At 48.3% G+C, this 12129-nt stretch overlaps 4 protein-coding genes across 4 annotated transcripts; all 4 read left to right on the forward strand.

Moving 5' to 3' along the window:
* Positions 1-2618: 2618 nt before the first annotated feature.
* Positions 2619-3182, forward strand: BABINDRAFT_40153 (uncharacterized protein; the record flags this gene model as incomplete). Its single annotated transcript, XM_019131956.1, has 1 exon — positions 2619-3182. The coding sequence occupies one exon, from the start codon at positions 2619-2621 to the stop codon at positions 3180-3182; it is 564 nt and encodes a 187-aa protein (XP_018983431.1).
* Positions 3183-3917: 735 nt separating this feature from the next.
* Positions 3918-6087, forward strand: DAK2 (dihydroxyacetone kinase). Its single transcript, XM_019129730.1, has one exon. It carries the CDS (start codon positions 4076-4078, stop codon positions 5846-5848), a length of 1773 nt encoding a protein of 590 aa, XP_018983432.1. The 5' UTR covers positions 3918-4075; the 3' UTR covers positions 5849-6087.
* A 1533-nt stretch (positions 6088-7620) lies between these two features.
* On the forward strand, positions 7621-9000 carry BABINDRAFT_40179 (leucine-rich repeat domain-containing protein; the record flags this gene model as incomplete). The annotated part of the gene is made up of 2 exons (XM_019131958.1): positions 7621-8030; positions 8295-9000. 2 exons carry the CDS (start codon positions 7621-7623, stop codon positions 8998-9000), a joined length of 1116 nt encoding a protein of 371 aa, XP_018983433.1.
* Positions 9001-9469: 469 nt separating this feature from the next.
* Positions 9470-11749, forward strand: BABINDRAFT_163127 (uncharacterized protein). The gene has a single exon (XM_019129731.1). It carries the CDS (start codon positions 9713-9715, stop codon positions 11561-11563), a length of 1851 nt encoding a protein of 616 aa, XP_018983434.1. The 5' UTR covers positions 9470-9712; the 3' UTR covers positions 11564-11749.
* The last annotated feature ends 380 nt before the right edge of the window (positions 11750-12129 follow it).

The raw sequence follows: 12129 nt of genomic DNA on the forward strand, positions 1-12129 counted from the left end.
TGAAAACCTACAAGTGGTCAAGAGCATGTGCAAGAGGATGTGTACAGTTGCACGTGCCTGGCAATCTCAAGGAGATTGTAGTAAGGGTTTGACCCACTAATACGTAGTGTACTCACACAAGGTGATGTAAATCAGGGAGACTGCCTGATTGCAAAGTTAGTCTATTTTTATATAAGAGTAGATTGCTATCATACATTTTTTGTTATAGCCGGAAAGTAACCTTTATTCTGGGGACCCTTGGCGTATTGTTAGAATCTCCGTTTGTCGCACGGGGGACCGGGGTTCAATTCTCTGTCGCAGAGCTTCCATTCTTGCTAGTTGAATTTCCAGGATGAATCAGAGTTGAACGGCGAGAAAATGTGCCATCACGTAGATGCAACGATACTTATGGGTAGGCCTGGGTGCATCATATGCTTAATGTCAGACCTGCATGCATAACTTGTCTATCCTGTATGGCTACGGCGGTTAAATACTTCGATGAGTAGCGACAGGAGGGTCATCTACGTGTTTAGTGTTCCACACAGAAGTCCTTAACCATACGTTTCAAGTTAGAAGTCAAGACGAACATACAAATAAGCTAGGTAAGAGAGATGGGGGAGATCCTTCGTGTTTTACAACTGCAAGAAAGAATAGCTCTGTCCCGGGAATTATACGCTTACCCCGTCAATTTCGCCATGACGGGGTTCTATTCTGGTCCATCCAGGGACGGGAAACGTTTATGCGAAAGAAGCTAGCACTCTATCTGAGGAGCAATAGCTATAAAGCACACAGTAACGCCAGAAATTGTTGTTTAAATATGCGTAGCTCTTGGGATAAAGCTTACAAAGCAATACACCACATGTAATTGCTTCGACTCATGGCTGACAACCAACCAATGCCTTCATACACATGGTACGGGTACCACTTGGAGTATGCACACCGAAAGTATATCGGTTTGTCTGTCAATTCCTCTTGTGAGCTTCCTTAGAGGATTCTAAGTTTATAATTCTATGGCGTAAGTTTGGAATCGGCGTTTCGGAAAACGCCCTGCGTCCAAGACACGGGCCTATGCGGACGCATGAAATAGCAATGCAGTGCAATATCAATGGGAAATTCTATCCGCATAGGATTGTCGCATGAACGGAAGTAAGCGGGGGTGCCTAGCAATATGAAGTAGAGACTCGAGCAACAACACTCGGTGGACTGCAAAGCTGTGAGATAGGCCATTCCCCTCGATATTCATGTTGTACCAATATAGGATAGCTTATAGTAACTTGAACGGTTGGCTTTTGATCTTAGATATGCTACATCATCGAGGAAAGCTATAAAATGTAACGACAAACACCCATTACGACTGAACCGGGGGATGTCAGTGTGGTTAGACAAGAAAATGAAAATAAAATGGGTATTAACGGTTGAAAATACGCGTTAGTGAAACTGGAGTTTTAGGTTTGTAGCACTAGTGCGAGGGATATCGTCATCGATCATGTATGGATCATTACGCCCGCACAACACGTATGAGATGAACAATTATAAAATGCGATACCTAAGATGTAGGCATGATTTAAGTTTTAAGCACTGCCAAACTTGGAACTTAGAAGTTAAGGGGGTTAAACACACTCGAAGTTGTGTGTATATTACAAATGACGGGCTAACTGGGTGTACCTATTCCTTCTAAACCGAGGCTGAACCCTTTATCGTCGCCATATAGAACGACATTTAAACAAGGAGCGTAAAATCCAGTCTAAACCAGTTCTAAGAGCACCAGCTAATGGAGCATTATAATATTGAACCAGAGGTAATGTGACCTACATGGGTGCCGAAATTGCCGGAACTTTCTATTAGGTTAACTAGTATTGAATAGATCATCCGTGGCATTCGCCATTATTCCCGAAAATACAAATCAGGTATCGGGTGTTGGGCACGCAATCCGTTAGTCGATCACATGTATATATTCTATTTTTTTTTTTTTTTTTTGTGGGAGTTGGAATTAAATTTAGAATATTTGCCGTAAACCATCAACTCGCCCTGGCAGAGAGATCGAAAACACGTCCCAACGCTAGCAATAAAGACCTTGGACTGGCGTACGTGGCTGCATAAGGTTTGCAGGACACCGGCCGGGATATTAGTCCCACAAGAGACACCACTATTCGGAAGCTCTCGGGGATAGCTGTTAACCGTCCAGCTAGGCTTTTTAATCTTACCCTTGACTGATATTATAGGGATGCCTCTGATTTCGAAACGTCAACCTTTTTCCAAATGCCTTGAGTACATGTGAATACCATATGTCTCGCCGATAAGCATCTGAGCCGATCACCTGTGCATATCAATATTGATCACCGTTGGTTTCGTAGCGATTCCCGAAGAAAGAGCGTGTGTAGCAATACCTATCGTCTATCTAAATTAAGTTTGACTATGTTCCATAAACGTGAGAGTAAAGGGGGTTATATAGATGGGGATGACTAAGTCAGCGTGGCATGTGATGATGTCACGTAATCACAAGCCCTAACAGCGGGGAAGGATATGCATGGGGGTATACAACGTAGCTCTACGAAAAGTCTGAGAACATGATATAAATATCATCGACTCCCCAGTCCCAGTGAAGAACCAGTAATCACTGACATTCTAAAACCTCCACCATGTCCACCGAAAACATCATTCCAGCAACAGCAGTGAACCCCGATGAAGACGCGAAAGATGTCGTTGAGGAGACTCCCAAGCAACCTGAAGACGCGCTTCCCGAGCAAACAGGCGAGCCTCTTCCAGACTTCCAAGTAATTAGCTTGATCATCAACTACGATGATGGCCTGCCGTCCGTTGAGTTAATTACTGGGAATGTCGACGGCTCGGATGCGGGGGCCCAGTTGCATTTCCGTGTGCCAGAATACGCCAAGTACTTCACCACCTTTAATTTTATTGTTAGGAACCGGACTTTGAAGAATATCAAGTACAAACAGGTCGTGAAGAAGGCCGGAATTCCGTTCAGGACCCGTATGGTGGAAATTGGGCCAGAGTTTGCTCCGAACGATCCAAAGAACGGTCCTGCAATCTATAGTGTTGATTTACCAGGCGAGGAAACCCCAGGCGGGTTTTTGGTCCGGGGCCTGTACTCTGCTCACTCAACCTACTACGCCGGGCCGGAGGAAGAAATTATTTTGGAGAGCCCATGGACGCTCGAGATTGTTAAGAAAGTAAAGACCTGAGAAACAGGGTCTAATCGCCCAAATTGAGGGTTTTATGCTTTGATGGAATGAACATCAACTGGTAAACCTGTTTTAATGGACTTTAATTTATAAGTGCCATTTTAATGAGTGATTTCCAAATCTAAGTCCCAAGAAGAAATTAGCAGTTTATAGTATACTTGTCATTCATAATATCTATGGCTGCCGTTGATTTCTTACCTGTGTGTACTACCGATGCATGGCTCCTTGGGACCGCCCTCGTTTCTTCAGTCTGGGGCACATTTGGATAGGTAACTTATTCCAACATAGACATATACTTTTGCCGGTCAAAGCAAGGTGCAACAGGCAAACCTCTGCTAAAATTGCTAGAAAAAGAGCCGAAAATGACTGATACTCAATGCAATTTAAAATAAAATCGATCTGACTGGTTCGAATGTCTGAGTATTGACTTCATAGCATAATCCTTAGTTAATTTCCGAAACCATCTTGGCACACTACCCGCCTGTATCAACCAACTGAGCTCAGAAGTCTTGGGAACACTTCCACAGCTGCGCAGAAGCAGGAATATATGGACTATCTTTGTTTAAAACCCAAACCACTTACCGTCTCTAATCAAATATTAGGGTAGAAATCAGTGATTGATGTATAGAGCAATTGGAGATACACGAATTTCCACGTGCAGTAGACTTTTGGCCCCGCCCTTTGTACAGGATCCGACTATGCTGTATTCTCGCAAACTCCGAGCCGTTATACCGAGATGCAAAGCGCGGGGAAACAATTGGCCGATCATCAGAAGGGTTTTGCGTAGCCCCTCGATCTTGGTTGCTATTTTGTGGACCAAATTTCCCGGTACAACAGTCTTTGTACATTTACCCACGTCTACTCCCAACCCCATAATCTACTCAATTGCTATCATGTCCACCAAACACTGGAACTACGGTGAGAAGGACTTGGTCCTCTCGTCGCTCAAGGGCCTCGTTGCCGCCACCCCGTCGCTCGCACTCCTCGAATCATCCAAGGTTGTGCTTAAGACTGCTAATTTGCACCAAAATGACAAGATCACGTTGATTTCTGGCGGTGGTTCCGGCCACGAGCCACTCCACGCGGGTTTTGTGGGCTCCAACCTCCTCGATGTAGCGGTGGCAGGCTCTGTTTTTGCCTCCCCGTCCACCAAACAGATCTACGCCGGGATCAAGTCCACCCCGTCCTCTAAGGGGACCTTGATCATCGTCAAGAACTACACCGGTGACATTCTCCACTTCGGGCTTGCAGGTGAACGCGCCAAGTCTGATCCCTCCATCAGCGCCCCGGTGGAGTTGGTTATCGTCGACGATGACGTCGCCGTTGGCAAGCAGAAGAACGGCTTGGTTGGCAGAAGGGGTCTTGCAGGGACGATGCTTGTGCACAAGATTTGTGGTGGTGAAGCAACCGGTCACTCTTTGAAGCACGTGGCTAACTTGGCGAGAAATGTCGCGAAAAATTTGGTCACTGTCGGTGCCAGTTTAGACCACTGCTCCGTGCCAGGTCGTGCGGAGGATGAGGCTGCCGAGGGCGTTGCCGCCAACACTGTCGAGATCGGACTCGGCATCCACAATGAACCGGGTGTCAAGAAAGTTTCGCCGCTTCCGTCAATTGACAGTCTCGTCTCTGGCCTTTTAGACTTGTTGCTCGACGCATCTGACACCGACAGACACTACGTGGATTTTGCGGCCGATGATGAGGTGGTGCTCTTGGTGAACGACTTGGGTGGCACCTCCAACTTGGAGTTGTATGCCGTCGTCGACGCGGTGGTGAGCGGCTTGGCTGTGCGCGCTATCAAGCCGGCGAGAATCTATGTCGGTGATTTTGTCACGTCCTTGAACGCGCCAGGCTTCTCCATCACGTTGTTGAACGTGTCACAGGTGGACAGCTTCACCAGCACCCAGATCTTGCATTTGTTGGACTTGCCGACCGACGCGCCGGGCTGGAAGATCAAGACGTACGATGCTAGTCACGACTTGGCCGGCAGACTTATTCATAGCGATGAAATCGCCGACCACGAGGTGCAGTCTTCTTTGCGTGTTGATGGTGCTAGTTTTGAAAGGGTCTTGCGCGCCGGGTTGGCGAACATGTTATCCCAGGAGGCCAAGATCACGCACTATGACACCATCGCCGGTGACGGTGACTGTGGCGAGACCCTTGCCGCTGGTGCCCACGGAATCTTGGCGGCGTTGGACAAGAAGACCCTCCAGGTGCAAGACCCCGTGTGGAGTTTGTCGCAGATCACCAACATTGTTGAAGACTCCATGGGAGGTACCTCCGGCGGGTTGTACTCCATTTTCCTCTCGGCCTTGGTGGAAGCCTTGTCCTCTGCCTCGGCGACCGAGTTGTCCGTAGACTTGTTAGCGCTGTCGTTGAAGAGCGCCTTGAATTCGTTGTACGTGTATACCAAGGCCAGAACCGGTGACCGCACGTTGATTGACACCTTGGCACCTTTCGTCGAGACACTCTACAAGACCAAGTCGTTGGACCAGGCGGTGGAGGCCGCTGCAAAGGGCACCAAGTCGACCGCGCAGTTGTTAGCCAAGTTCGGTAGAGCCTCGTACGTGGCCAAAGAAGAGTTTGAGAAACAGGAGGACGGGATTCCAGACCCGGGTGCGGTTGGGTTGTATGCTTTGTTAGAGGGATTTGTTAGTGCAAAATCATAGGCAAGTACGTAGCACGAGCTGGGCATCTTTAGCCAGCTGCGGACATGTGAATATACACTTTAAGGAAAAGAGCTGACAAGTGTGTGGTATATATTAACTAGTTTGTAGTTAGGTACAGCCTGAGTGAGTTGTGGTGCGAGCGCAGGCCGAGTCAACTGACTACGCGATAGCCGGATAACCTATAGTACACTAATATACATCATATCGGGGTCTAACAAGGTCTACTACCGAATTAAAAGATTGTACTATTATCCTAAATTTTAGACCTAGCTCTGACACGTTCAGCTGGATCTGACGTCATGCCGTTGCAAGCCCTAGACAAGTGATATACCCAGTGGACAACAGGATATACCATTAGCTGACCCAGAGAGTGTGTTGTTGGTTCCTTTATACACCATACATATTACCAAGAGGAGAATAGGGAGATCCTTATATATCATATGCATAACTTTATTACGTCACTCCGAATGAGGGGAAAGGTCCAATAAGCGAAAGGGCGGCTGCGACGCACGTAGCAACACTGATATCTGCCCTGCATTTTGCAAGGGCCTGTCTGCGCAATGCTGTGGCCCCTTCGCCTGGGTTCCACCCACCATTCTAACCACGTCTCTTCCTAGGATCATACCCACACATCGGTAACCCCCAAGGTGACGTTAACTGTGATATTCATAGAGTAAATTACCCTTACCACTGATCAAGACCATACACAAAGCTAGGACACCTACACCTCATAACGGCAACGTGTCAATCCCTCATCCTTGTTACATTCCACCCTTACAATGAACATCAAAACCATTCCTTCCACCTGGGACTCACTTCCGTTGGAAATTACCGAACAGATTTTCTCCTATTTACCACTTCCTCTTGTCTCTATATTGTTGAAATCGGAGAATGCAGCGCTTGCTACCGTGGCCCGGAGGTGCTACTACTCAAACATTAAATTGAACATTAGTAGACCGTTAGATGTCGATTCTTTTTTCCGCATGGAAAATAATGCCCTCCACATGACGCCCTCTGATTTAGAAGCGTTGGCAAATAGCGATACGTTAGACCAACTTCGGATTAAGAAGCTTTCAATTTCTGCGTGGAAGGGAATCAAGGACTGCACGTTCCTTCACGATGAAGTATTCGCCAAAGTGTCCTCAATCGTGACTGATGCTACGCTAGAGTTTGATACGCAGAACGATGGAGCGGTGTTTGAATGGAACTGTTTGCCGTCCTCGCCCCTGGTCCAGGAGTGCATCCGTGAGATATCTGTGAAATCCAGAATAATTAATCCGAACATTCCACCATTGCCCTCTAACTTGCGCAAACTTGAACTTGTCCGCCACAATAGATCATGGCCTGATGACAATGCGCCACCGATTCAGTTTCCACCGAACCTCCATGAATTTGTCCTTCACAACCCTTGGGGGCCGATGTCAGCATATGCGGACTTCCCTTCAACCTTACAGAAGTTGGAGTTAGTAGGGGTCAAACTCTTCACCATTGAAGACTTCAATAGACTAAACTTACCAAACCTCAAAGACTTACGATTGACAGACATTTCTGGTGTGACGGAGATCAACAAGCTGTTCAATTTACCCTCACTGTTAGAGAATTTAGATCTCCAGCTGCTGAAGTTTAGTAGCTTCGAACAACGACAATTGCCTCTGACATTGAAGAAATTATCCATCATCAAGTGTCCGTTGGAGGTGTTTCGTGTATCCTTCCCAGCTTGCCTCAAAGAGTTGATATTGGACGATACCCGACTCCCATCATCCCAAATCCGCATGCTCAAGTTTCCCCCGGGCTTGGTTTACTTGCTGATCAAGCGTGGCCGGTTAACATCGCTAGATTTCGTCAATTCATTGCCGAGGTCATTAGAATCCCTCCACCTCGGTGAAAATTCCCTTGGCTCCCTAATCCGAACCGACGAAGGTGCAGACGTGGCCAGGCCATACAAAATCAAGTTCCCTGAAGGGATCCACACCCTCAATCTCGACCAGAATCGTTCTTTATTTACCCTATACTCCTCCAGAAACTTTGCCTACCCCCCAGGTTTGACGGATTTGAACCTTATGCAAACAAATTTGAGCACAGCGATGGGATTGGAAAACCTTCCACTCCTTCGAGTTCTCAACCTTGGGTACAATGATATGGGTTCAGTTGATGATCTCGTTATCCCACCAACCTTGATCCGGTTATACTTGAGCAACAACAATCTTCAACGCTTTTCGAGAATACTTCCTGATAGCATTACATACTTGGACCTTGCGTATAACAAATTGAAAGAGTTGAAAAAGTTCCATCTTCCTGTGAACTGTACCCATTTTATGTTATCGTCCAATCCCCTCAAAAAGATCCAAATCGCTAATGCAGATAATCCGGATTTAAAACTCCAAGATTTCAGCTTGCATAAGGTTGAGGTTGCCGCTCTCCGTGACATCTCTCCCCTTCCACAAAGCCTCACCAGCTTTTCGCTAACCAACTCAGGCGTCCGTTCCTTGTCGGGAGCCCGGTTTCCTGCGGGGTTGAAACATCTCAAGCTCTCCGGAAACAAGATAGCTTCGTTAGAAAACATTGAGCTTCCACAGTACTTGGAAACATTAAGTCTCCAAGAAAATCAAATAACCAGCTTAGCCGATTTTGATCTTCCGGACAGTCTACTTTCTTTAGAGTTTGGTTCTAACAAGCTTACATCGGTCGATGGCATCCAGCTTCCTCCAAAGTTGAACGTGTTGAACCTTAAGGAGAACGCAATTAACACAATTAACGAGTTGCAGCTACCGGACTCCCTTAGAGAATTGTACTTGGACAAACAAGAGGAAAATCCTCTGCGTATCCGCGCCTCCATACGTACAAGATTTTCAGAGCCGCCCTACGCATCTGTAAAAAGAGGTTTGACGAGCGTTGCTGGGATACCCAAGCTTCCGTCGCAGTTACATAGCTTGATACTATGCAAAAATGGGTTGTGCGAGCAGGCCATTGAGCACTGGACCTTTCCCTCTGGCTTGAAACGCTTATACATGCATGACAACGTGTTTGTAAACTACCCTATGTGGAGGCGAGAAGTCAGACTGGCGCTCCCAAATGTGGAGTTTGATGGGGGTAGAGAATCTTCTGACGACGATTTTCTTATGATGGATTACAGTGATGATGAGATGTATTAACGGGAAGAAGTATCCCAAGGTGGATTACTATATCAATGGAAGCTCTATATTTGTGCGTGGAAACCCGTTTTAAAGTCAATGCGTAGACATTATAAGGACACAACCAGCCTCATTCTATCACTTTGGGTTTATATGTATGTATATTTACTTGTGCATGTGATTTCAATTCTTTGTCTTGTTGGTTTATAACTGTTAGTGCTTAGTACTAAAAGGTGTTGGATTAAGCAAGTACCTAAGAGCGATTGAGTGCTGTTTGTCGGTGTGTACTGCTATAAGAGCCTAAGCTCTAAGTACTTGGTAAAGGATACTATGGTGTCAAATACAAGTATTAGTAAGAAGCTATAATCAAGTATCCGAAACAGTCTCCAATTATCAGGACCTGAAAAGTATGTACCATGGAGTCTATTTCTGAGCATGAACTGGCAGCGTGCCGTTTCGTACCAGCAAGCCCAGGATTAAAAACAAAATACAGGACTACAAAATACGGAACTACAATTGACAAACCATAAAGAAACTCCCAGTCAATCAGTTCAACTCAATCAAAATCATTAAAATTCCCTAGAAAACCGGTCTGCCACCCACTTTGTCTGTACCGGTCGTGCGTCGCACACAACAACCATTTTTCACGCACAGGGCACGCGTTAAAAAGGCTCTGTTTAGTATCTGGTAAACCCAGTCTTCCCACCAATCCAACCCCCTCATCTTCCACACCATGGACCAACCATCCCGTGTCTTGAGAACGCGTCTCCCACTGCTCCACACGCCGTCCGCACTCGCGCAGTCCACCTTCAGCGTGGACCTTGCGAGCCCGCCGGCGCCCCACCCCCTCGAGTTCAGCCCGTTCCACATGCCAAACACGATGATCGACGCGGTGCCCGTCAACACGCACGCACCGCCTCAAATTTTCTATGTGCCGCTGGCGCAGCAGCAGGTACTCGCAGACCAGAAGGTTGCACAGTATGTCGCGAGTCTCCCTGGGAATGGTGCGCCCGGTCCCAGCGTGATGACGCGCGTGTCGTTTGCATTCCAGAGCGGCTTGGCCGATGAAATCAAGTGGGCACTCAGCACCTTGGTCACACTCACGGGCGACCCCAACTGCAAAATCACCCTCAAGGACAATCCGTACCTCTTGGACGAGTTGATGCGGCACGTGATGTCCGCGTCGTGGTTAGAGTTTGCACAGGCCTTGGACGAAGATGCGCAGATGATGAACGATGCAGGCGTGCAGGCCGTGGACGATGCAGGCGCGCAAGCCTTGGATGCCGCGTTGGTATTACGCAACTTGTGCCAGGACATTTCCAACGCGATGCTCCTCTCGCAGCACGCATTGGCAAAGCCGGTGTTGCTCGTAGTGCTCGCACATCAGGCTGATGCGTGCGACCCGCACTTCCACCGAGCACAGGAGTTGTTGCGCTACACCATCGATGTGGTTGAAGCGGTCTCGTCCTTCTTTAATGTCGCGCGCGACGATCCGTTGTTCCTCACGCTCCTCGAGCTCTTGGACGCTACTGTAGACAAGTCGCTCGTTATTTCCATCTTGCGCGCGCTCGCGCGCCTCATGGTTACCAACAGCAACAAGGGTGATGAGGCACCTGCGTGCGGCGACAATATACCCGACGCAGTCTTGGACCGTGTCACGCGCTACTTGCAGCTCACAGAGCCGTACGACGACCTCACTCTCACGGCCATCGACTTCCTCTACCAGTACGTGTTGACGCCGTCGGTTGCGGGCCCTGCCAACTACCGCATCGCCGCCGTGTTCAAATCCGAGGAGCGCCTCAAGACCGTGCTCAGCTACTTGCCGCGCTTGGCCGCGCACAACTTTGCCGCGCGTGTACGCGCACGCGAACCGATCCGCTTGCTTCAGCGTGTCAAACCGCAGCCACCCGCCCACCCGCCAGCCGTACCAAAGCCCATAATCGATGAGCTCCTTGCGTTGGCCGAGCCGCTCCGCGCTAGCGAGTGGATGCGCTGTGTCTATGAGCCGAGCCGTGACGGCAATGTCACCCAGATTTCGCTCTGGAAGTGTTACGAGTCGACCTTCTCGCCGTTTTTGGCTGCGAAGGACGATGAGGCCCCGGCCAAGCTTCTTCCAGCAGTGGATTTTATCAAAAACGTGAACAACGCCTTCCCCAACTCAAACGCCATGGTGCTTAACCTCCCGAACGGCCAACGCAAGTTCATCATCAAGGGCATCCAGCCTCGTCAGTTTGCGGTTGCATTAAGTGAGGGTGCCAAGAACGCGCTCGCCTTCAGCACGGACCTCGATGCGGATGCAATTGATAACGGCGATGACGTGCCGCTGCAGTTTGTTGGTGTAGAGCTCAACCAGTTGCCAGCGGGAATTCAGCGCAAGTCCACCTTCCCGAAAGTCGGGGACGTTGCGCCCGTCATGGACGAGATCAGCGTCAACGCCGCTTTGTTGACCAACGTGGTGTTGAAGTACTTGGATGACGCGTTTCCTGAAGCTTGTGTTGCCTTCGTGGGCCGCTTGCGCGAATTGTGTATCGAATATCCTGTCTTGGTTGAGCATTTGGATGCTCGTGTGATCACGAGGAAGTAGTGTGTGGAGGTGCATACCCTATTGTGGTAGAACTTACTCGGCTGAGCAGGCAAGGCTGCCGGCATGTGCAGATATACCAAAAATAACCAGGATATTTTAGATATAGCTTGTGAGAAATGTTTGAACCTTTCAATACCATTGCGTTATCTAACAATGGCTCGTACGAATAATACAATTTTGTAGCTTTATCGAACATATTCGTAATCAAGCCACTTGCCGGTAGTGCCCCTGAAAGACGCGACAATCAAAAGTGATTCGCGGGCATGCAGGACGCAGTTTTTTATGCATGACAAATGTTCAGGTTTTGCCACTATATCTAGGGTTCACCACAATGCCCGATTCAACCTCTTTTTCCAGCATCTTGGCCGGTGTTAAGCGCTTGCGCGACCAAGAAACGAATGTTTCGGCCTCCACATCCAGTGCCATTAACAGGGGCAATGCTCCAGTGTCAATTTCAGCAAACTCTTCAATTCCGCCTAGCTCTGCCCCAGTTGGCTCCTCCAGCACTCCCACCACTCAGAAAACCAACCTAGAGAAGACCCCGGGGTTTATGTCTGCCAAAACTG

This window comes from Babjeviella inositovora (assembly GCF_001661335.1).
Source record: "Babjeviella inositovora NRRL Y-12698 unplaced genomic scaffold BABINscaffold_12, whole genome shotgun sequence".
Lineage (NCBI taxonomy): Eukaryota > Fungi > Ascomycota > Pichiomycetes > Serinales > Babjeviella > Babjeviella inositovora.